Source organism: Tyto alba, unplaced genomic scaffold, assembly GCF_018691265.1.
Source record: "Tyto alba isolate M040663 unplaced genomic scaffold, T.alba_DEE_v4.0 Super-Scaffold_21, whole genome shotgun sequence".
NCBI lineage: Eukaryota > Metazoa > Chordata > Aves > Strigiformes > Tytonidae > Tyto > Tyto alba.
In genome coordinates, this window is record NW_024881295.1 from 16,498,897 (window position 1) to 16,525,580 (window position 26,684).

The 26,684-nt window shown below is 39.5% G+C and overlaps 1 protein-coding gene across 1 annotated transcript in view; it reads right to left on the bottom strand.

Moving 5' to 3' along the window:
* CACNA1C (calcium voltage-gated channel subunit alpha1 C) overlaps positions 1-13,807 on the bottom strand; it is a 498,678-nt gene extending 484,871 nt beyond the window's left edge. The window contains exon 1 of the mRNA XM_042795184.1: positions 13,388-13,807. Within this exon, the coding sequence (XP_042651118.1) occupies positions 13,388-13,436 (49 nt within the window). The 5' untranslated portion in view covers positions 13,437-13,807. The remainder of the gene's footprint in view (positions 1-13,387) is intronic.
* Positions 13,808-26,684: the final 12,877 nt, after the last annotated feature.

Sequence of the window (26,684 nt, forward strand, 5' to 3'; positions counted from 1 at the left end):
AGATGGAGACGGGGATATTCTTCCAGAAGCAGCTTTCCTGAATTTCCAACAGAGATTTTTCCAGAGTTATTGTTTTTCTTGTCATGCTTTTCTTTAACAATCTCTTTTATTTAATGGCATGCATTCACACAGAAAATATACATTTAATGTATTTGCATTCACACAGACCACCTGAAAGACAGGTGACTTACTAAAACTTATTATAGTCACATAACTCCTTTCTTCACACTACAGTTTTGTTCTTGAAAACTAAAATTAGAAATCAACACACATGCAGAAGGTGGAATTCATTTCACTAGTCCTAGCAATCTAAACATCTAACATGTAGTCTAAATTAGTCATCAAAGCTTTATCTATATAGTCAAGGCGCAGTTAAATACCTCCAAAAAAGCAGTCCACCCCACCTATTTTAGATATCTATAACAATCTGTGGCCATGGCTGCCTTCCTCTCCACTGACTATACATGAACTCTAGATGATTAGCTCCAACTACACAATTTAAACACCTACAGTGAGGTAAAATTAAATCTATGCCAAATGATTAGCTTTACTATATGAAGAATGACAATCTGAAAACACAGACCATTTCTCTCTTATTTCATACTATACTATTCTATTCCTTTCCAAATCTTTCATAACACAGCTAGATCCTTCCAATCACAGTCACTTATGCATTCTGGTCCACTAAGCAAATTATACTTCTGCCTATATATATACACAACTGTGTAGGCACAGTGCAACTGCAGACATCTCTGAGACATTTTAATGGTTCCGGAGCGTAGGTAATTTTTTTCCAACTATTTGAAAACAAAAATAAAAATGCCCCATGATACACACATTGAAAAGATGGTAGATAAAACTAGAAATGCCTGTATATCTAGATTGCTATTCAAGCCATGGTGGTGCCTACTGATAAGTATGCGTAGAGTTGGGAGGAAAAGAGGCGCAATTCCTCTTATCCATTAGCACCAAGTACACCTTGTGTTCACCACATACTACCATGTGCAGTTCCCAGAGAAAGACCAGACATAAGTCCCCTTCTCTATCAGATACACATTTGATCATGACAACATCTATATTCAAGAGAAGCACACTTCATCTCTGCAACTTATAACCAAGAGTAAAACCACACACACCTGATGATAAAGTAGCAGGTTCAAAATTCATGCCAAGATCTCTGCACTGACTCATCATAAACCTGTGGATCTCTGACCAAACCTGACTGATCATTTGTTTCCAGTTACCTAAGACACTGGTCTCCTTCCAGGACCATTACATCTCCTAACTATAAAACCACTGATCACCAGGGAAAGATTGTAAGTACAAAGAAGAGAATCCTCTTTACTTATTAATATACGGCACTTACTTGCCAAAGTTAAGACTACTCAGAATATTTGGTATTAGGGCTGTAGGCAGATGACTCAGTCCTGACCTAGGTAACTGAACAGGACATGGAAAACCACTGGATATGACATGAAAAACTACCAGACATGACAACAGAGTAAGAAGCTGACAAGAGTTACAGGCAGTATTGTAGGGAATGGCCAAATTCCACACACAGTTAAGATGAAGTTGAGTCAGAGATGACCAAACTTCACAGTTAGTTGAAGGGAAATACTGGAGTCCTGTTGGGGAGTATTACAAGGCAAACAGTGCCCAGGTAACTGGGTCAGTAATGCCAAATAAGGACGGGATCACTGAGTACCGATATCAGAAACACGAAATTTGGGTATGGATGTAGAAAAGCTGGGACCAGCGGGGAAAAAAGGTAGCTGGAGTGGATTGTTTATTCTGGAGAAGACTGGACAGAGAAGAGTGGCACAAAGGCAGAGAAAAGGAGAGTCAGCAAAACTGAAAAGGTACAGTACAAATCATGGAACAACAGTTGTGTAGGGGTAGCCATCAGGAGATCTGCACTTGATCACCACAGCTGGACCAGGACAACAACCCAACCTGTTGTTCTGACCATACCACAAGATTCAAACCTGCTTGTGCAGTCAGCAGGATCAGGTCGGGAGTTTCTCTCCCTGGTTTGCATCCAGACAGATGGATTGAGCATTCCAGTACTGCCATGTCTGTTACAGGCTTGATGACATCACTAACTACTTGCCATTTCATAACACTCATCACCTTAAAATTAAATGCCATATTAATTTCTTTGCACGAACCTCCCAGAGCAATATCTTCACATACACATATACAAAATAGTTAATGAAGAAAAAGAAAATTAATTTTCCAAGCCTACTGACCTGGCACGTTGGGATGAGCAATAGAGTTTTTAACACTGGGAGATGTTCAGACTACAGGGATCATGACCATGTAAATAAGAACATGAATAGATAACTTCAGAGAAAACATTTCTTTGCCAATCTTTCAAAAGGGAAGAAATACAGCCTTTGTGGAAGTATGACAGACTTTCTGGAAGTCTGCATCCTAACACAGAAACAAATTAAAATACAGTCTGATCCTCTAGATGTCCGTAACTCTAGTCTTTACATTAATCTCCCAAATAGCACCTGACAATCTGTCAAATCTCTCTGTTCGGTGTTTTGTAGCTGCAGAATGAGGTTTAAATACTTTCTATTGCTGTTATTAAAACAACTAGCTACATGAACTAGGGGTTTAAATCCTAAGATGACAAGTGGGGCTTTCCATCTTCTGCAGTAATTCTATCTTTAAATAATATTTTAAAATAGTATTTCAACACTGACATAGGGAGACAAGCAATAAAATTCACCCATATATTAAGCCATCTGTATAGCCTTACATCACATTATTTTTGAAGTATCAAAACACCACTGATACATGCTATAAGAATAAATTTCCTGCTCTCTCATACTTGTAGAATTGACTCCATATAGGGTTTCCTAATCCATAATTCTTGTAAATAATGCATCCTCTGGCACTACAGCACACATGCCAAAGTCCTTACCAACGTTCAGTCCAACCTAGTTCTCTATTCTATGGACTGATGTTCTCCATGAGAAGCCACCTTAAAGCACACCAGACAAAATCTCATAAATACATAACTCAAAATAAAAATTAAAAAAGTGTTCTGGTGCAATAACAGCAAAATCGAGGCACAGGAAGATAACAGCAAAGTTCTCAGCAAGAATGCCAAGTACTTTAAAAACAGATAGAAAACTGCTGACCCATACATACCAAAAAATTCAAACAAAAACTTATTTCAATACAAGCTTTGCATTAAGACAGCAGGATGTATGTTCTAGTCAAATACCTATTGACAGAAATACTCTTGTGTAACTCACACTGCAAATTAAAAGCACTTAAGAAAACGTCTAAGCATAATGTTTATAGGAAGTAACAGAAGTCACATTATCAGTGTTAAAATCTTCTTGCAATGTTTTGTTGAATTATTTGTATTTTAAGATGTGACCTCTTTTAAAGTGCTTCAAGTTTGACCATGCACGAAGATACATTCCTGGAGATTCTGCCGAGCACCTGTAGAGATCCTTGCTCAAGTTTTCTGAAGCTTGATATCTGACCCTTTTTTTTTAAATTTTATTTTAAAACACTTTAGCTGTGTTTAGGAACTGCCAGCAGCAAGTATCTCTAGTTATTTTTTGACTGACTTCCTGGCATGCATAACAGCTTTTATCACTGCATGCAAATTAGGACACAAGTTTTCATCTCTTATGATCTTTCTTGACACCCTTTGCCTTAAAGTGGATAAAAGCCTTCAAGCCATTTCATCCCAATCTTTCACTCTCTTCTTTTATTTCTGAGTTTTGCTATAATGGCCAAATTGACACTCTCTTTACTGACAAATTGATACTCTCTTTATTCCAGTCACCACTACGCCATTGCATTTGTTTTCAAATCCAAAATTAAAATTAAACTACAACTCTTCTGAGTCATAATGTAAACTAAAAAAAAAAAAAAAAAAAAAAAAAAAAAATGAAGCTTCACCACAGTCCCTTATGAACTTCCCAGGAATTTTAGATTCCCCAATTTTGATCTAAGCAATAAGCATCATAACATTTAACAAATAACAAACTCTCTTCAAAGAAAACTGTAGAGAAACATGTTTCAGAGTTCAGCAGAGTATACTGCTATGTACAGGACTACCACATCTCAAACAGCTGCTAACAAACTCTTCACACTCACAGGATTTGTGCAATTGAGCCAAAGTCAGTGAGAATCTGACAAATAAAAGATAGAGTTACATCACTCAAGACATTCACTGATTTAAGAATTCAATTTTGATACTGCCTGCACCAAATCTAACTGATGTATTTTCATTTAAGTCAAAGTGATGTAAAAATGTCATAGAATTCACTCCTGCCTGTTGCTCCTGAATACAGTCATACAAAAGTTCCATTCAAACCACAATTAAACCTGATCACTTTCAATTTTCACTCTATAAATGCATTTTACTTCTCTCTAAAGACACCAATTCAAATTTAAATTACACTTGAAAACAGTCTGTGCATCCATACAATTTATAAATCAGCAATAATAGGCAATTTAAGTATCATATGAGAATTTCAGCACTCAGGTAAAGCTTTCCTCCCTACACATAAATCTATTTGTTTACAACTCGAGGAAGTAATGAATACTATGGATTTCCTCTGTTTTCTTAATAGCACTCAGGCTTATCTGACTTAATTTTTTAACTTTGCTGTCAATAAGTTAAATTCATCCCAAGGAAATCAGACCCCTTCATACTTAACTAAATCTAAATTTCTAATATTTACATAATGGGCCTGCATAGAAAAGGTTCTTTGGGGAACTGTATGAAAGCTACAAGATAGAAAACACAGCAAAGTTAGGCACTGCAAATCAGTCTTAAATTTCAGCTTCCTGGTATTTGTCAATCTGTATCAGACTTAAACATACAGTTCAACATAAACACATTATGCAGTGTATTTAAGTTCAATAATTTATTTTTCCTTTATCTCCAAACATCAATTTTAATTCCTGAATTCCCCTGGACTCCATTGCTTCTCACACAGTCCATTGTAGTGTTTCTGTATCTAACATCAATGAACTCTACTACTAACAAATATATCATACAAATTTCGATTTCAGAAGAATTATTATTTTTGCAGATAACACATGAAGCAGAATATAGCTCGTACCTAGCAGAGCTGGAGCGACTTGCAAGCAGAGACACACAGGTACTCTTTTTGTATATTTAAAAGATTATTTCATCTGACAAAGTGTTGGAGGATCATCTGATGCACAAAAAGAAAATACATATTAAATTTAAAAAAGAACTGAGGAGTCTTAAGAAGTCTTACATCTAGCCAACCATAATAAAGAATGGAAGTCTTTCTTTCTCCTTTGGAAGAAAGAATATGAAATCTGATCAGTAACATGAATTCATTCCTACAATGCCTTTAGGAAGAAATGTTGAGTTAATTACTCAATTAGAGCATATTTACTTTGTAATTATAATGTCATGTTCAGTCATATTTAATTGTTTTTTCCAAAATACCCAAAGGCAACTATCCACATCATGAGCTGGAAACCTGAAAAATTTAGGATAAATAACAATATCATTTCGAGAAGCATATTTTAAACATATGATGAAGCATCCTTTAAGGTTAGATGGATCTCAGACAATATTTTCCTTAAAACAATTAACTCTTAAGATTATGTACAAGATGCAAAGAGTTCCCAGGGGATTAGCCAGATTTTTTTGGTCTCATTTCTGGGTCTGGTTTGAAAATCATTAACACTCCAGTCACCCTTAAGAATTACTTTATTTTACTTTTCTCTCTTAAAGCAGCAAATTTTTCCTCCCTCGTAACTGTGCTAAGTTAGATGGTGCCTAGCTCAGGAAACTGATCAGTCTTGTGAAGTTATTTTATTTCCCTATAGGTGCCAGGTTAAATAACTTTTTCTTTTTTTTTTTCCACAGACCAAGTTTTAACTGGTACTCTGATAACTCCTCCCAGCTGTTGAAAGAGAGTCAACTTGCTGGTCTCTTTTCAAGGATTCTGAATGTTTTGACTGCTGAGACAGCCACTGAGATTTGGCACTTAATATCTGAGTCTAAAACAACCACACACACACACCACACAAAATAAAGGAAAATTACAGAAGTCCTCTACAAAGACACAGTCTTAGCATTCCTATATAAGCTTCTAACATCCCATAGAACATCCATTAGCAGTTATCTCTATTTTCTTTAGTCAGTGGGGGAAAAGGAATCCAAATAAAAGTTCAGACCCCAATGCTGTTTGGATTCAAGCCCCATAGTCATCACCTCCATGGTGATTTTATGTGTGGGTATATATGCACCCCAACAGTAAGCAATTAGATTCATCTAAACATTTGTACATTATAGCAGGATCCATCTATCACCCTGATATGTTAACATGTATTGGAACATTAAAGTGAACTACTCAGATTTTTACCACCTTACCATTATATGTTCTCTGTCTCTAGCCACAGTTCTGCATGAAAGCTATCCTAGTACAGCGCAGGCAAACAACCCACATACAAACTCACTGTGTCTATCAGAGCAATTGAGACTGCAAGCTTGTCGCACATCATCTATTAAGTATGATACAATTTCCAAAAAAAAACCAAGCAAACTACTCAAACTGGTGTGAGGCATTGAGGCTGAAGTCCCTCAAGTCCTCCATCTGGAAGTTTCAACAAATGGTCACTGTATGTCTAATTAAACACAGAAATGTGGTTGAAGTTTGGCTATTGGCTGACATATGTAAATTAGCTCTCCATCTTAAAAATATACCGATTCAAATATACAAAGTAGATACTAGGAAAAACGTGTTGGGGTTTTTGTTTGTTTTTCACCACGATGGTAGTTAAATACTGTAACAGGCTGCCCACTGAGTTTGTGGCAGCTCTATCCTCAGAGACATCTGGGATTTTACTAGACACAGCCCTGAGCAACCTCAGCTAACTAGACCTGTTTTGAGCAGGGTGTTGAACCACCTGACCTCTGCAGGTTCCTTCCATCTTACATTATGATTTTATTTAACCCCCACTCCTTAGAAATGCAATTCTTTGCGGAGAAACACATATCAGCAAGAGCAGTGTCTCCCAGAACTATCCTTTCTGAGAAAGATGCCTGGGAAGGTAACATACAGAGCAGACCAGCTTCAAAGTCATCATAGTGGGTTCCCCTCAATCTAAGCTTCTCTTGAGCATGAACCGTGATAATAATCTCTCAGCTGTAGATCACAATAATTCAACCTTGATATGTGGACAACTGCCAATATGGCTAAATAAAAACAAAATGTGATTCCACCAAATCTTCTTTCACCTTCTACAATACAGGTATTAATATTTTCTCCTTCGTTTCCTCCTCATCCCCCATGGACTGTCAAATTCAACAATCCAAACCATACAATAGCTAATGTTTTATTTAGGTTTCTTGGAGAAATTCAGCAAGGCCTTTTGTTCTGGAAATCTCTATACACGGTACAGAGACACCAGTGACTCTTCCAGCTGAGAGCTACCCTGAATCCCTCTCAGTTCTTAATGAAGTTTATATCATACTTATCATTCTATCCCATCCACGGAAACCGACAGAAACTCTTCCAAGGACTCTTTCAGAAAAAGATTTATATATACTATCAACTACACCATGATTTATTCCACAGCCACCTTGCAATAGCAACAGGTGCCCTTGTGATCATATAACTTCATCACTGCATTTCAGAGCTCCCAGCAGGACCACTCTATCACCTAAAACTACACCTGCTCTCTGGCAAAAGCACTATAAGCCCATCACCATGCTCTCTGCACAGAAGACTGACTGTGACTTCCTCTCCCATAAGAAAAAAAGGGAAGGATGAGGAAAAAAAATACTCAAGTACCTTAAATGCACAATGATGCTTTTACTCCAATAAAGAAGGTATTATGTGAAAATGGTAAATATTACTAATGGAAGTTTTTTAAAAATTAAAATCACAAGAAAAATGCACCGATTTTATGTTAGGTAATAGACGAACTATATCAAAAGGAAAAGTATTCAGTGGTAACCAATATGTCTGAATGCTTAATATTGTCTTCTTTCCCTAAATTAATAATGCTGAAATCCAGTAATAAACATTTTAATTAATATACTTTCATATTCATTTCAGCCCCATTATCTAAATAAAAAAAAAAAAAACAAAACAGTGTTTCAGATAAATGACCGACTCAAAATATATATTGGGTTTGTCTATGGTCATAAAAAGAAATAGGCTATTGTACCATATAATAACATTATGTTTTGTAAAGCATATATCTGCCACTGGTAAAAGCTTTCTTCAGTCTTGATCTGATTTGTTGTTTTCAATAATTTAAGAGACTTTTACGGCACATAGTCACATCTGTTATGCTGGTTGATAGACAATAAATCTAGAGAACACATTTGCTCAGAAGAGATCTTGTACTTGCTCTTCCTGAACTTCAGTTTGTCTGTCCCTTGAATTAAATCCCAGAAAGGGTTAAACAAGACAGTTCCTAGGGAATCAAACAGCCATGGTGACTATTCACACATGCACACACACCAGCAAAAAGTAAATTTAAGAGTGATTGCCATTCAGATGAATCCTAGTTTAAGCATGTATGTAGACCAATTTTCCACAAAATGGAAAGAAAGCCAAACCTAAGCACACATGGTGATATTGCCGTTACATGACGTGTTCTCTGAACTAAAGTGTTTTGAGGAAACAACACAAAAAGATGAGGACAAATAATTCAAAGTAAATATCTGGGTAAGATAAATTAATTTCACATGGCAAGGGTGTGTCACATCTGCTGCAGTGATTTACACAGACACAGCCCTAAAACCATACTTGATTGCAGAGCAGAGATGCAACCAAGAGTGGGTTCGTGAGGGTGTCCTGGTCACAGAGCATGTACCAGCTAGGTCTTCACAACTAAGTGTTCTTGACAGCAGAAACTCACAAACTTCAGGAAGAGCCAATCAGCAGGAATGCTGATGGTGACCTAACCCAAATTGGTCTCCACGACTGAAGATTATTTCAAAGAAAATCTTTCAAAAGTATATACTTTAAATTCCATGCCTTCAGCAGGGTACTTAAATACTCCTTTTAAGGATAGGAAATGGTCGAAAGCACTTAAATACTTTTTTGAAGACTCTACTGGCAACTTTCACAAGTAAATGCAGTGCACTGTATTACACAGAATGTTTAAGTACTGTTATTTAGCATTATATTAAATATTTTTATATTACACAGCTATTTCATATTAGATTGAATTAAACACTTAACACTGAAAGTTCCCAGTACTTTATACATACAAGCATTCATTGTTAAATCAGTGGGGGAATTTTAGTGCTGCATTTTAAAACAGGGATTCAGGTTTTTTTCCCCAAAAAAATCCTGAATATAAGCCATTTCAAACCACTTAAAGTTATTCTTTATACTCCACAACTGTTCTGACAAACTATTACAGCAAAACGAGAGCACAAAAACAAATACTCAAAAACGAAGACTGAGTTTGTAATCTGATCAGTTTGTCACCGTGGAAAGAGTACGGTTTCTCCTACATGTGAAAGCATTGCCCCAAAAAAATGCAGGAAATAAAACTGGCATTCTGAAAATAGAGCAGAAAATTAAAGCAAACATACAATACATTCCAGTCTATCTCTCCAATGGTTTTGTCTTGTAGCACAGCATGGGACAGATTTCAACTGTTCAACTGAAATCAGCTGTGAAGTGTGCACAATCACCTCTGTATTTATACCTGCAAAGTTAAGGGGGATATTTGTGGGTTTGACCCTCACTTCAGGTCAGAAAATGCATTAGGGACTATGCCTGTGACTTGACCCTCTCGCTTTCAATAGACTTCCGAGAAATAAAAGGTATACTAATTAGTTCCTAATTTAACAGATACAAAAGATACAAGGACTATGAAAAGAGTGTCTTACAGGGAAAGATTTCAAGAACAGAATATGTGTGGGTTAGGAAAGGAGGTTGCAAGAAGACCTAATTATGGTTGACAAATACCCGAGGGGGTTCTTTTTTACAAGCAGCAGGTAGAAATCTGTTCAAAATACGCAATAAGGACAAAGCCCAAAGGCATTATCTGAAATTGAAGGAAGGGTAGTTCAGACATGGTATCAGAAACGGCTTTTCACTCACACAATCAGTACTATATAGAATAAATGACCTACCAGGGGCTCTTCAATCCTAATACATTTTATTCCGGGATAGATGCGTACCTATCAGCGCTACATTTGGCCTTTCCTCCCGAAAAGCAGGGGAGGGATGAAGCAGACCAAGAGGTGTCTTCTGCCAGACCCCTCTGGAGCATCGCCACAGCTCCGGGCTCCGCGGCCCTGTAGTGCCACCTCCTGGGAGAGGCAGCACCGGGACCCCCCCTCTGCCTCCCCACCTCATCCCTGGAACCGAAAGACACAGAACTACTGGTTTTGTTTCATTTCCTGGCTGGTCACCAAATCTCCCCAGGAGAGATCCCGCCAAACGCCAGAATCCCAAGCAGAGAAATTTAAGTAGATGTATAAACTACACTTGAGATTCAAACTTGCAACACCAGAGGCCAGGTTGACTCATTCTGGTCCCTCCCTTGAGGGGCCTGTAAAACGTGGGTTTGCAAACTGATTTTCCATCTTGTATTATGAGAGCTAGTTTTCAAAATATTATGAGGGAACACATTAAAGATGCCCATCTAGGATTCCACCCGGTCCCACATGTGCATTAAATGTGATGCAGTTAGTTTTGAAAGCTTTTTCTGGGGCTCGTCAGGTAGGTTTTAAAAATTTTCTAGATAAACACATGCTCTATGATAATAATGAATAATTAATTGCTATAAAAACATATTCCATTGTGTAGCAGAAAAACATTGAAAAGCATCTCAGCATCAACAAATAATACTAGCAGCTCCCTTTTCTTTGTGCAATAGGAGACTGCAATGAAAACACAGTAAATTCGTATTTTAACATCCAAAAAAAATAGGCAATTCTTACTTTAGGGTGAAAGCTTTCCAGTGTACCAAGTCTCATTTAAAGCATAAAATAAGTATATTACAAAGCTACCCCAATTAGCAGTCAAGAAGTCAACAAAGCGCTTTCAAATGCAATTCCTCTTCCCCACAGTCCTCACAATTTAACTAATGGCCTCTAGCATACTTTATTTATTTATTTTAAGGAAGCCACTACTACGCCAGCTCCCCTGCTGCCCAGGCTGCCAAGCGTAAGGCTGTTCAGGTAGGCTGATAAGGGGCTAACTGAGAACAGACATGTGCAGAAAGCAACTGCCAGCAGAGGCCTAGCCATGTCAGCCTAGTCATGCCAGTCACATCTGAAGAACAGAGATAAAAATTTGTCTTGGAACAAAAATTTGTACCTGGAACGTTCACCTTGCTGCCAGCAACTGAGAAGGATGCAAAAACAAGGACTTATCCAAATCAATCTTCTCTCTTATAAGCAAGGAGCAAAGTAGAATCACAGACCTAGCTTTGCCTTTCCCTCATCTTTTTTATCTCTACCTTGCCACTGCAAATCCATGGTTGCTTTAATTACTCCGTTCCACATTGTGATTGGTTTGCTCCCATCTCCTTGCCACCAGGTTTTCTTGACTACTGATCAAATTAACCTTTCAGGCACTGTTTGCACATAATAAAAATAGATTGTAAATAAATGGCAGCCCGAGCACTACCAGGGAACAGAACTTTCTTCCACCTGGCTGATTTTCTGTTTGCTTTAGAAGTTGCTCTTTCACCTGGGAGTAATGACAATCCGCACCAAGAGACAGATGCAAAACTGTTCCTCCAATTATATAATCACTGCAGCTGATAAGGAGGGAGCTGGATTTAGGTTGCCATAGCGTTGGCACAGTGCTATGGAGGCTGAGCTCTTTGTCCACTTTATCAGCTCTGGTCCAGGAAGAGCAGCCCAATTATGCCTGCCGAATGCATGTGCTGCAGACTCGCTCCCACTTGAAGGAGCACTCTGGATCAGGGGCTGCTTCCTTTCCCCTCCCACCTCATTTTGATAGAGTGGCTAGGGGTGGGGGTGCAAGGTTGTTGGTTTTTTTTTCTTTTCTTTTCAATTTCTATTTAATCGGAAGGAGGGTGGTGCTGTCTCTGAAACCCATTACCCCACACACACAATTAAGGGCTGCCACAGCGCTAATACACCTCCCCAGCTGCACACACCCCCCCCCCCCCCCCGCTGCCCTTGCTTGGGGGGCACCCAGGGAGCAAATCGGGCCTGGGGGGGCCCCGCTGGGCCGCCCCCCCACCCCGGGGGGGGGTTCCTTGCACCCAGGGCAAGTGTTCCAGCACAGCTGGGGGTGGGCACGTTTGCAGGAGGGCGAATCAGCCCCGGGCGAGGGAGGGGCTGCCCTGGAGGGCAAGGCCGAGGGCCAAGGGGGGAGATGGGGAAGAAGTTGGCGGAGGCTGGGGCGACGGGGGGGGGGGGGTGTCTGCAGGGAAAGGAGAGGCAGCCCGGCACCGCTCCTCACTCGCCCAGGGGAGGAAATGGCTCTGTCTGCTCTGCAATACCGACGTGTGTGTGCAGCCAGGGCTGGTGGGGAAGGGAGGGGAGGGAGGAGAGGAGAGGGGAGGGGGGGTGACAACAGGCAGGTAACAGGATAAAAATAACTTCAGGAACGGCAGATCTGGGTTGGGCGGGGGAAGGGGAGGCTTCTGGAGTTTGGACAAACAAAGTTTTACTACAGGGAATAGCGGGGGACGCTTGCTAATGCCGAGGAGCAGCAGGACGGGTTGGGATCCATGATGCGGGCGATTCGGAGAAGAGCTCAGCGAGAGATCACTGCCCCGAGTAAAACCCAACTTTAAATACAGGCACTCCCCGGTGTCCCTCATTCTCTCAGTACGTGCGCGTGTAGGGTGTATATGTGTGTAAATAGATAATGCCCTCTTCCCCTCCCCTTTCGTGTGAGAGATTAGAAATAGCGTAAGAGAAGGGATGGGCTCCTCTCCCGGTGTTTTGGGAAGACGAACCTAGATGGGGGTTAGGAGGACCGGGACGACATTAATTGAGAAAAATCCCCTAATTCTGGCCGCACTGCGAGTTCATCCTCCCCTGCCACGGGCGAGCGCGCTGCCCCGCGGCTTCGCTTCGCCCCCTCGCCGGGCGCCCCTCCTCGCCCCTCCGCCTCGGAAGGCGACGACGGTGACTTAAAGCAACTTTTCTTTGCCCGGGCTTTCCTATGAAACACCCGTTCCCCCCACCCAGGGCGGGGGGGAGGGGGTGGGGGTCTCCCTGCAGCACAGCCGGTTGAGGGGAGCCGTGTGCTGCGAATGGCAAGCGGTGTGGGAGGCTGTGCTCTGCCCCGGCCCCTCCGCCTGCCGCTGGCTGTGGCAGCGGCTGAACCGAACCGAGAAATTAGGGACAAAGGCGAGGGGAGGGAACGGTTGCTAGAACCTCGGAGGTAAATCTCAGGCTTACCTTGATGGTTTTCCTCTGGAATGTACATCCTCTTGTTTTCATTGACCATTTAAAACGAGTCCAGGTTAATCCCTCCGAAAATCGGCTTGGTAAAATTCAAGGAAGAATAGAGCTGCAGAATTTCCCCTTTTATTATTACCTGATTCCCATTATTGCATCAAACACCAAAAACTGATCCTTTCCACTACTGCCTCCTTTAGTGAAATTGCAATGCATCCTCAGTACATCCGGGCCCCTTCCAAGAATTTAGCACAGCACCTCTGGCTGTTAAACCATAAAAAAGAACAGGAAGGGGGGAAACGAGAAGGGGTGGGGAGGTGGATGGGGGGGGGGGGGGGGAAAGAAAAAGCAAAAGCATCCAGGACAAACCTCTGAGGGTTAAATGTCTTTTTTAAAATCCACCAACTACAAGAGTAAGAAAAGGAGGAAAAAAAAAAAAAAAAAAAAGAGAAAAAAAAAAAAAAAAGGATGTTCAAACGCTGCTGCTCCTCCTCTTCAAAGCCATTCTGAGCGCGTTGTGTTGGCAGGGAGCTGTTTCTGCAGAGGAAGAGAGCACAGTCCCAGCCCCTTACTCCCTCCCCTCCCTCAGCGCGCTCGCTCCCCGCTCTCTCCCTCTCGCCGACAGACAGACACCCTGAACGCTTCCAGATGTTCCAGCTGCGGCGGCTGCACGCAGCCCCCCGCGCGCGGCGTGAGGAGCCGCCGGACTCGAGCTGAAAGTTGAACACGCTGCCCGCCTTCACTGCGCCTGCCGGGGCCTCGCCACAGACATGACGTCAAGGGGGCGAGCTGGAGCCTCGCGAAGTGGGGGGACAGGCGAGGGGAGCGGCGGCGGGGCCGGGGGGGGGCGAGATTCGGGTGGGGGGGGGGGGGGGGGGTGCGGCAGAGACGGCGACACGCGCGGCGCCGCGCCCCAGCACCCCCGCGGCCGCCGGCGGCGCCCGGCCCCGCTTCGCTCCGGTTTCTCGAGATCGTGGGCTCTGCCCCTGCGGTTCCAGTACGGAACGCGACTGGGAGCCGCGTTTCGAGGAGGTGGTTTCGGCTGCTTTGCCGAAGCGTTCCGGGGCGGCAGCGTGTGTGCAAAGCGCTTCGCGGCGCGGCAGGACGGGCTGCGGCTGGCTCGGATCCGCGGCCAGCGGGCAAACACACAGGCACGGTGGGCAGGGGAGGGAAGGGGGAAAGAGAGACCCAGGGCTAAGTTGCCCAGCCGAGAGGATGCACAGATGTTTAAACAGATTAATCAATCTAGGATTTGCAAAATCCTTGGCGGAAACGCCAAAGTGCTCCGCTGGTATCCCCGCCACTCGCCGTAATCATGCCTGTCGTTCGGCCCTCTCTAATTGAAGCCTCCGCAGAGAGCAAAAATGACTTCTTTAAAACGAAATGTAAACTGAATGCAGTACGTGTTAAATGTAGCTGGACTCACCGAGCTGCCATGTTAAACAAGAGATGCAGAGTTCAAAAACACCCCTCGGGAACCACTGCAGAAACTGCCACAACCTGAGAAACTAAACCGCCCCGCTGTACGCGGAGGTGAATGTCCAGGCTACCACGTCCTACGTGCAAACCTGCGGCTGAAAATTCACGTGATAACAGAGTATCTATTTAACATCACATGCATACAATACTATTCATGGAACTGAAAACACAGTGGTTCTTTCCTTTCAAGTGGTTTTCCATTTCAACTAGAAAAAGAGTATTTTAAAGTTGGCAATAGCCCTACAAGGGGATTACTTCCAAACGAACCCAGTGCCTTCCCTACAAATGGATTTCGATGGTATGTATCAAATAACCGTCTCTTTTTGAGGCTTTCCCCCCACCACTTTAAATGAGCTGTCTCTCAGATGGAACTCAAAATACAATGGAAAACAACACCACCTAACAGATTCAGGCAAATAAACAAGAAAACAACACATCCACTCGGAACTACAAGAAAAACTGGAATAGATGTAAAGCACTTACCAAAAACTGGATGCAGCCAAAGCACTTGTCCTAAAAAAAGGTCATTTTGGTTTCTAATAACCACTAATCATCACAACTTCTGCGTTAGACGCTATTCAAAGGGTAATTCACCAACAACATATTGCCACTGGCAGCATGTAGAGACAGCTTTATTTCTGACTCAGGAGGAAGAGTTCCTCTGAGCAATTAAAATACTCTGTCCTCTATTGCCTAGTTTTTCTCTAATAATGTCACATGCACTCTACCCCGTTTAACTTACCAGATCAAGCAACATCACAGCTAGAGGTGGAATGGCAATGTATTAGCTTTCATTTTCAATTCGAGTTGCATTTTACTTAAAAAAAAATGTTCTCCCTTCATCATTATAAGGACTGAACAGCAAATCCTTCACTACCTACCTTTGTTGTGTAAATATACATTTTATTTTTCTCCTTGTGACCACAAATCCATGCCATTTTGGATTGTGCTAACTCCATTTTTTTCAGCCGTGTGTCAACCAAGAGTTGCATGATTCACCCTTGCATGGACATAATCTCTGGGGAAGTAATTAAGTGCATGCTGATCACTCCTGTACAGAAATCAAACACCAGTGGGGCACCTGTAAATATTTCTTTTGCCCTTCTTGGGTCACATTCTCAGCTAGCTAAGGATTTATATACAGTATTAGTTAAACAGTTGACATCCACATAGCCTCGCTTTATGCCAGCTCCCATACGTATGCAGCCACATACACAAGCTGTCCCTGCCACCTACAAATCTTTTTCTCCCTTCTTTATCCCTCTTTCTCTGCCAAGCTCCCACAGTAGGACACAGGTTGGGCCAATTACCAAACATCAAATACAGAAGAAAAATAGAATGAGAAACAAGATTATTAGTTGGCATTTATATATTCAGCATAAATAAAATTTTACTATAACTTGAGGTTTCCTTACTCAGCAATTCTGATGCAACTAATTTTCTGTACAGAGAAGTGGAAAGAAACTGATTGTAGAATTAAGATGGAAAGATCCTGCTAATGAAGGAGAATCAGGTGGCATAAGAGTGAACATCACACCCTCCCCTAAAGCATTTGTAGTGTCAAAATATACTAAAAAGATGTAGTCCATGAAGACAGGTTTGGTAAATGGGTGGCATCTGAAGTAAAGGTGCTTGTAAGATTTTTTTCTTAATAATATTATTACTGAAATTCACATTTAATAGTAATTCTCACAGGAAAGAGCCTGAGGTGTTACCCTCCACAGAAACCAGGAAAATTCAATTGGCCTAATCTCTGGTTTTTTCCATTCTTTACACTTTCCTTCCACTTTTCATAAAAGTAGCGTAGAAGGGATTTTATTAGGGATTCCAGAGCAGCAGCATTGAGACTTCAGGGAGGACAACAGGCCTTCCCTGCACAGCTCTGAATCCTGAGCTCTCTGATCAGGTACGTTCTGGGCCAGGACTCTAAAGGCAAAGCATGCAGCTTAAGTGAATTAGAAGGCTTTCTATTGCTTTTGAACAACCAATGATCTGAAAAGCTTTCAAGTCTTCTGAGGGGGGAGCACACTTAGCCTTCTCCAGAGTTAGATCCCCACACATGCAGTCCAAAGATGAGTATACAGGTCAGAGAAAGATCTTAAAAAATGTATTAAATAATTATAAGAATAGAAAAGTCATAGAATGGTTTGGGTTGGAAGGGGCCTTAAATATCATCTAGTTCCAACCCCTCTGCCACAGGCAGGGACATTCTGCTAGATCAGGTTGCTCAATACTTTCAATACAAAAACAATTAGAAAGCTCTTAGTCCCTGCCCGATATGGCAACCAGCAGATTTAGAGGTAATATGGACAGTGTAATGATCAGACAGATCACACCAGGCTGAATCTGTGCTTGTAGACTTCTAAGCAGATGACTGTAGATTGGAGGAATGCTACAAGGAGAAAAATTGTTCTCCAGTTGCTCCGAGAACAATAGTAATGAGGGCCATATAAAGCACCAAGACACAGATTTCTGAAAAACAGCTAATTAAAGTTACAAAGTGTCAGAGATGATTTCTAGGGTGCTTAATGGGAACATGCAACACCCCATTCTGCATGTCATGAATTTTTTATTCTTCTGTGTACAATGTAGTACTCCTTCCCTCTTACCCAGCCATATATAGAGTATACTGGGCACAACAGCTTATTCAAAATCCAGTATCAGAACCTACATCCATCTTCAGAACAGAAATCGCCCAAATAGGTTGTGCAGGAGAATGTCTCCTTGATTCAAAAAGGAAGAGTTACAGTCATGCTGTATTTAAATATGGGACTAGAAAGCAATGGGATGAAAACAGTCAAGAGCATGCAACAACTCTGCATCAAACTATTTCTTCAACTTGTAAAATTATTTGAAAGGCTCTTTTAAACAGTCTCAGTACTTTTTAAATGATCTAGGATTTTAATTGGGCCTACTGCATACGTTATCTAGCTATCTAATCACAGTAGATTATGTTCACACTATTTTGGCAGTAATGTCTTTTACTATAAAATAAGAAGGTAAATTATTCAAAAGTGGAAAATAAATGTATTTATCCCCAGAAATAGTATTAAGGCTCATAATACAAATGTGATTCTTTCCAGGGCCAGCTCAGAGAAACAGTGCCAGAGCTCTTTATTACTTTGCTGAAAGGTATTTTTTTCCCTGCAGATTTAAGGTTTTGCACCTCCGCCAACAAACAGAGAAGACTTCCCATAAGAATCAACACTTTCTTGCACTGAAAACTATGGGATATTTTTTTTTGTCACTGATTTAAATAAATGGGATCTAAACACAATGCGATCTTTACATGAAGACTTTGACCTTTCTTTTTTCAAAGGCTAACATGTCAATAATTCTGATTTCTGTCTAGTGTCTGCTTCCTTCAGAGCATTCAAACCTAAAGCGATAGGCTCATCAGTCCCGGGAACGTTAAAAGAATCATTGTGCACAAATAACATAATACTCTTAACAACTTCTATAATTTTCAACATTGCTTATTTTTAATTGAAATGAAAGCGATTGATAGTCTTATCTAAAGCTATTCAAAGTGTGGTCAGGAAACGGCAGACCTTTCAAAACTGTCAACTAGCTAGAACACAGGAGACTTTTTCAAGAAAAAAATCTGGGATTGAAGAGAAAAGGAATCTTAATGATTAGTATTTCTACGTGATTTAATTTATTAAAATCTGAAACAGTGCCATATGCACAGGAACTTTTGAAATTTTATACAGTCAGAAAGATTGATTTTCAAAGACAGCTTGGAAAACTTAGCTCTATTTTTCACATTGAGATTAATAGGAATGGTTACTTGGCTTCGAAATTTCAATCATTAGCATTTATATTTACATTCAAATGTCAATAAGCAACTACAGTAAGTTAGAAGGAAAATTATAAGATTCATCAAGATATTTGTATGGTCTTCTAAAGCATATTAAGGCCTAGTATTAGTAAACAATAGAAAACATTAGATCTAAGGGGAAAAAAGGAAAGAATTAAGTAATTGACAACTGGGTAGGAAATTAGCTAGTAATTAGAATAAACTGTCATTAAACACAGAAGAGAAGGAAATAGATGAAATTGATAGCCCTTAAGTAGGTTTTTATTTTCTAGACTGCAGAAGCTTCTGGAAAATAACCTGGATATCTGAAAGTATGATTTTATTCAGATCTTGCTAGCAATCTTACCTTTCAGCTACGATGTGCAATCTCAATGGGTGGTGGCAGTGCTGCTTTTTTTAATTCCAACTGCAGAAATGAAAGAGCTTGCCATTTATCCTTGTGAATAGGTGATTAGTGTCTAATGATTGCTATGTAGCATTGTATGAATTCATGCACAAATATGAAGTGTAGCAGCAAACAAATGCTTGAACACACTGAAACAACACAATAGACATTTATCCCAAGTAAAATATAAATGAAGGTATGCTTATCAGACTTGAAGAGAAGTTGTGGCAGTTTTCACTATGCCATCACCATCATGGACACCCAGCCACAGCGCTAATTAACGCACTGAGGAAGGTCTAACACATTTGCAGAATTTCAATACAGAAGTAGTCTCTGTTCCTCAAGAAGGGAAAAGTTCAGTTGTTGACTCTGCCATAAAAGATTAAAGGAAAACCTGAACTAAACAAAAAGTGTTGCACTGTTTCTATCTTAGATAAGAAATAATTAGGCCTATCTAGATGGGATATGTACTGATACAAAGAGACTTAAACTCAGCAGTTCATCATTAGCTACTGCCAATTTAAAAAAAAAAAAAAGCAACAAAAAATAAACAAAACAGATTAAAAAAGCAAAATAATTACTGTTAATAATAATCTAAAATAATCAATCCAGCAAAAGACATGACCTAATAATGTCTACAAGGAGACCTACAATCAAAAATGAATTTTTATTCCAATCAGCCTACACTTTGGCAAAATAAATTATTGTGCAGACTTCTGAGGGTATCTTAGATACTTGACACTTTTTACACAACAAAAATTAAGAAATTGTTACCATTCTAATCTTCTAAAATAGTTCTATAAAATACTCAGGAATACGTAGTTTGTAACTCATTCATAACGGGATACCACATGTAAATTGAAATTTAGGGCAAGTACAAAAATGGACTTTTTTTTTGAAGGGATTGATTTTTGAAGGGATTTACTTCAAAGAGTAAATTTTTGCAAGCTGTTGAGGAAGACTCTACAGTGACTGGAAGGATTACAGGATGTTGGCATTTGGAAACCTCAGTGGATCTAATTATTAAACAATGAAGACTACACAAAGTCCAAGTAAGAAGGCAGTGCAGAAAAATATATTTAGCTAGTACAACCAATTCCAAGTATAAAAGTCATAAACTGAGCTCAAAAAAGAAAACCAAATGAAATGCAGGGGTGAGCTATAAGAGCAAGTTCCTCCCTTATCTTTTGGTACTTAAAGTCTCAGAACTTCTAAATCTGCTTTGTCAGCATAGAAAATTATTGAGAAACTCAAGGAAGCCAACAATTCAGAATTCTGACAGGTTTTGGAGGATCTAAAATAGTCGCTAATGAGATAAAATGGTCTAAAAATACATGGTCTTATATATCAGCCACAAGATAGATGATTACATTAATTCGTTAGTATGCCCAGTTGCTGCGATGTTGGCCTTACACACAATGTGAACGTTTTATTTTGAACAATAGGTCTTTCTATATTGAAGGACTAAACTTGCTTAGTAAGTATATCTGGTTATAATGAAATCTCTGCGGTGTTGTTCTGGCTTTTTTCATTACTATTTCTTTCCAAAATCGAGCAAGTCACAATTCACCCAGCAATCAGCCTCTGTTTCAACTGCAGCACCTTTATTTCATGTAACCTTAAAATCTGCTCTACAACTTGCAGTTCTTGCACTGCCTCCTTTTAAAATGACTGGTAATTGCATTTAGCTGAATAATGATTTTTTGGTCAGTTCAAATGGGTGCTAAGTTAGAGACAACTTCCAGATGTAGCAATGTTCGATTTCAACCCCAGTTTCCAGAATTGTATGGTTACAGACTATAGTCAGTCCAGGTTTATCTCTACCACCTAAACCTTAAATTCAAGTGATCTAAACCCCTTCTCTGCAAATGGCCTTTTAAAACAAAATTTGTTCCAACAGATTGCTCAAAACAGCTTTTTATTTCCATAAAAATCATCGTCAAAACACCACAAGCAAATGCTACATAGACCCTAACTGAATTGGTTACATCATCAACTTTAAAAATATATATTTCATTATGGTTTCATCCTGGCTTGTTCTCCTAGGACACCCAAAAGCTCATTTACTGGGACTTTAATGAAGTCTTACAGAAGTTCTGAAAGTATGAAACAAAGTGTTTCAAAGTGTATTTTGCTGGAGAGATATTAAAGGCATCCTGGACAGGTTCCTGAATACTGTACAAATTAAATCCCCTCCAACTGCATGGATTTGGGCTTGCACACAACAGTTATGCAAACAGCTTTAATTTAAAAATGGTTGTGTGGCTGTCACTGTTTGTGAAGTCCACAATTGCTACAGAACATCTCAAATACTTGTAGCAATACGTAATGGGTGGTTTTCTAAATATATGCCCTCCAAAGCTTCCTCAGCTGTAGTGGAACCTTGCTGGAACAGAAGCAGTAAAATAGGTGAAGTGACAGGCAACAAACTTTAGAGTATTATTTGATTTGGTAGATAATCTAGTAATGTAGGTTTTGAATCAACGTAGTGTAAGAAATGTTCATTATACTTGCAGTTTCTCAAAGAAATCTGTAGCTTTAGAAGCTGAGAAGAGTGTTATACTGTTATTTAAACTACCCCTCCAGCATGCAATCAGAACCGTTTATTTATGTCTCCCCTTTAATTTCTTCCCATCTTTGCTTAAACATGCAGACAAGCAAAATGAAACAAATAAACAACTCTAAAATCTTCATTCACTAGTTCCACATGTTCTGAAGGAATATTTATATTTCCTTAGCATAAATAATTATGAGTTCAGTTATTTTATAATGCCATCGATGTGTACACTAGTTTATAAGAGTTGCCTCTCAAGAACTCCACGTGACCAAGAATGACCAAGCTAAGCTCCTAGCACACACACGAGAGAAAAAAAAAAAGGAAAACAAACCAAACCAAAACATCACAAGAAGTAAGCTTTCCAAATCAGGTTTAACATCCTCTTTGATTTAGGGTGGGAGTAACTGAGAACTAGAGGATGACCACCTTTTGCTGGAACTTAAAATAGTAATAGTTTTAAACTAAGGGGAAAACTTGTTGCCTTCTCAGCAGCTAGTCAAGACTACACTATTCTGCAAAGTAACAGAAGAGTTAGGTTCCAGAATAGGTTACATAACCAGCTAAGGCTGCTTGAGCTGTTATTCATAACTCACCCTTTTCCAGAGCACCATGGAATTTTTCAGTCTTTGTTTAATTTCCCCTTTTACACTATGCAAAGAAAAACTAATAATTTTTTAATAAGAAAAAACTAAATCAAAAGAGAATGGAAAGTTCCTGCCAATTACACATATAGCAAGCATATGCAATTGCATAATTTAATTCCTTGCCATTATTCCTCCTTCCTGTCCTGTCCTCCTCACCTTTCTGCACTGTTTTCTTAAATCAGAAAAAACAGGAGTTTTAAAGAACTCAGGCCTTGATTCTGATCCAGACTTTTGGACATTAAACCAATGAAGTGATAAAGTATAATAATACTTATCAAAAGTAATCTAACGAAGTGGAATAAAGAAACAGAATAAATGTTTGACTCAGTGTTGCACAAGCAACAAGCTGTAAGGAGAAGAGAACAGGACACACTTCCCACTTTGTTCTCTAATTGCCTTTTCAGGAGATGTCCTTTATATTTCATTTACTTTTGTTTCCATGAGACAGTTTGAGTCTTCTGACTTCAGAAGAAGATTGGGTAAGTGAAAGCAAAATGAATATTTCCAACCTATCTCTTTAACAACTAAATCCCTGAAGAAGTCTCTCTATCCAGTTCCTTAGTTTCTTCTTCTAGATTTCTGGAGCCAAATAAAGCCAGGTTCTTTATAATATGTACAGGTGACAATGGTCATACGCTAAAACACAGGATGGTCTAACTTGACATAAAGAAAACTTGCCTCACCCTGAGAGCTGTCAGGCACTGGACCAAGTTCCTCAGACAGGAATCTCTTGGAGGTTTTCAAAGTCGATTGGACAAAACCCTAAGCAATCTGATCCCCGATTCAAGCAGGAGGTTGGAGTAGATGACCTCCTAAAGTTTCTTCCAACATAAGCTGTTCTGTTTCTAAGACTAAAAGGGGTTAAAATGCCAAAATTTGTATGAGTCTTCGTTGGTGTTTCTTTTACTGTAATAAATATAAAATGTCTACTGATATACTGCAATTATGAAACAAGAACAGGTGAAACAAAACTGATCATTCACTTTCAACTGTACTTTACCATCTTCCTTTAGTCTGGAGGGTACTTCTCTTGCGTCAAAGGAACACAAATGGCTCAAAACCTTATTCAGTTCCATCTGGATCATCATAATGCAAAAGGCTTGATTATTCTGTTATTTAACTGAGCAACTGTTGGACAGAAATAAGGATTTATTTTTTTCCCTCTTCAGTCTCATAGGAGAGTCTCTGATTTTTACAATTACTGTATCATCTGCTGCCATCTCCTGAAAAAACACAGCTTGAACTCTGGAGGAAGACAGAAAAATGGAGTTACCGACATTCTGAGCTTTCTACTGGTCAGAGCTGCCTGTCAGTCCCAAAGGAAAAGTGTTGTCTGCAAGTTCCAAGCTGGTAGAGTTTGAGAATGTAGACAATGAATATTTAAATAATATGGGATTGCTACATCCTTCTGATTCCATTTCTCTTCCATTCAAGTCTGTAGTGTTTATGGCAATTGCTACCATGCACAACAGGGGCTGCTGGTTTTCAGTGCAGCCTGAGGAAGGAACTCTTATCAGCACAAGCACAACAGTGGAGCTTATGCAATATATAGCAGAGCAAATCCACAATACATGGGCTGCACAAAGAGTACCTGATTTAATAAGACATGTGACTGTTGTTCTAACATGAATAGGCAGAGACTTGTGCCCAGGGGATGGACTGACAGGTTTCACATTTTGAATATCTGTATGTAGCTGTACATTACTGCACTGCTGTTTTGCAGCCTAACTGATGTCTAGAAGTGAAAGACATCAATTAATAGAAAAAAGAATAAAGTAGAAAGGAAAATCTATTCTCAAAATAAAGTAGGTTGAGAGAAGAAGATTGTTACACAGAAAAAAAACACCACCAACAACAAAAAACTAACAAAAAACACACAACCAAAAAAAAGTGCAAAAAAACCCAAAACAAAGCCTGCTTGGCCCAGTAACCCAAAGACATGCCAATGAGATCATCCTGACCACAGCCTGAAATGACTCCATATCTATACTTACATAAATCTTCCTTTTTGTACTACTTTAGTGTATCAGATAGCTTCAGTTTACCAGAAATAGAACTACAGAAATAGATCTATAACCATATATAAACATTTTTTCTTCTGTGCTCCTCCAGTTTTTAAAAATCATTTTAAAATCATACAGCTATTTTTAAACTCGATTTTTGCAGCTTAACTGGCCTAGCATATCAAAACAATGTAGTCATCAAGAGACTTACAAAGATAGAGGAACAAGCACACTACGAAAGAATGGCAGATGGTATTATTGTCAAAATGGAAGTGATCTGATGGTCAAATCTAACCGTTCATAGAAAGCTACATCATGTCTGAACTTTCACACAGGAAGAGCACATGTTCAGTGAATTTATTTTACAGATATTCTACTGTTGAATAACAATCAGAATCCAGACATGCTCCCCAGTGCATGGGAAATCCACATACTTTTCAAGGGAACTAAATATATGTATTTGCTAAGGCCAAACCTATTTCTAGTGAAGCTGTTGAACCTGACAAGATCTGACACAAGAATTACACTGATGTGGGTCATTCAGTTTTACCAAATTACTCCCAACTTACATTAGTACAAATGAGATCGGGATGCCATTTAGCCTTCAATGGAAGTAAAATCTAACCCATAAAGATGCATCTGCACTTGAGTATTCAGCAAAATGGAAGTGATGAATCACACTCCTGCCCTAAAAGTGACACAAAGGAGCAATCAGCTTGAGCTGATGTTCTGGCACTAGTTAAGAACATACTCGTGACTCCCTATGTTCTAAGTTTCTCAGTCCTTGAGATGATGCTCCCATAGTCTGCAACAGCATCAGATACAGTCACTGATGATATTCAGAGTGCCTCGCATCCAAAAAACGTTCAGAGCACACAAAATTTGTTTAAAAATACTTTTACTAGTCACTAAGATAGAATTGACATTTGAGTTAAAGCTTCATTTTGAATTAAGACAGCACTGTACTTTGAGAATGAAAGTGAAAAATGCCATGTGAAATTATTTAGCTATTGTAAGAATCTGGTCAGAATATAATTATAAGAGCAGGAAATTACCTTGGTCCTCTAAACTTTACAAAAGTTCAGTGTGATCTATAATGACCATATATTGTGGAGCTATCAGATGTATGTTACACTTACAGAAAGGTAGCATATTAGGCAGCACAGTGAAAGCCAAAGCATATAGTCTTATTGGCTCAGTACTTATTCCAGGAGAAGAATGCAATCTGCTCACTAGCTTTACTATATCTGGTGTCACCCTAAATTCTACTTGAAGTCTCATTCGATTAATAACTAAGACTGATTTTTCTTATGTTGCAAGATTTCAATTCCTGGTAATATGGCAAGAAGAGCAATTAAAAGCTGGAATACACTAAGAGTGAAGAACCAAATTATAATGCTTACATAGCATTTTTAACTCCTTAAAGCACTGAAAAGCATGGGTTAATTAATTTTTAGAGCACCTCTGAAGAGAGCAAATAAGATCTTGTTCTTTATGTTCAGATTCAACCAGACTAAATTGCAGGGATCTTGAAAACTTTGCTTGTAGCAAAACCATACTTATAGAGGGAAGATCAACTGTATTTTCAAATAAAGCAAGGGTATCAGGTCAATTATGTGTTAGGAAATAAAAAGGTAAGTGGCTGCCTGGCAATATTCTTACATGCTAACATTCCTCTCTTGGTCCATAAATACCTCTGAGAATAAATGTTAAATGAACCCTCACAGAAGAGTATATTTCAATTCCATAGTTTAAAAAAAGCTTGTGTGTTTTTAAAAGAAAATGTAAGTTCTGCACCAGTTTCCACCCACTTTTTTTTTTTTTTTTATGCTTAGTGCTCTAGTATACAGCAAATATTCTTTTCTTAATAGATCAGCCAATATAGTGAGATGTATTAGGTCTTGCAAAAGCAAAATGAATGGTAGACCATGCGGAGTCAAGAGTAAAGGATAAAAGGTAAATCACAATTGTACTTCCAATTAATTCGCTTCTTCCTGTCAGCTGTGCCTTAAGAATACAGGCCATCATTTCCAAGCTGGTGGAGCCAGATGGTGTGACGTGATACAGTTAATATTAATGGTTGCATGCTGCCTTCTCTTGACTAATCAAGAGTGCTGCTTCACACTGGTTTTGGGGAGAAGGTTGCAAAGCCAAGGGGATCTGTCATTTTAAGGAAACATGAAGCAGGAATTTCTCTTTGTTCAGGGAGGCTTTGGTTTCTGTAGTTAGTATCTGCAGTTTTAGGCAGACTTTTTAAAAATTGTTATTTAAAAGAGCTGTCACAGTACTGGGAATATTTTCAAATATTGAAGAAAGTGGAGCAAAGCCCCTCTTCAAAACGTATTCAAATTGACATTTTTGATTTGGAGTTGTGGATCATTGCTCTGAGGGCACTTCTCTTCCTCCCAA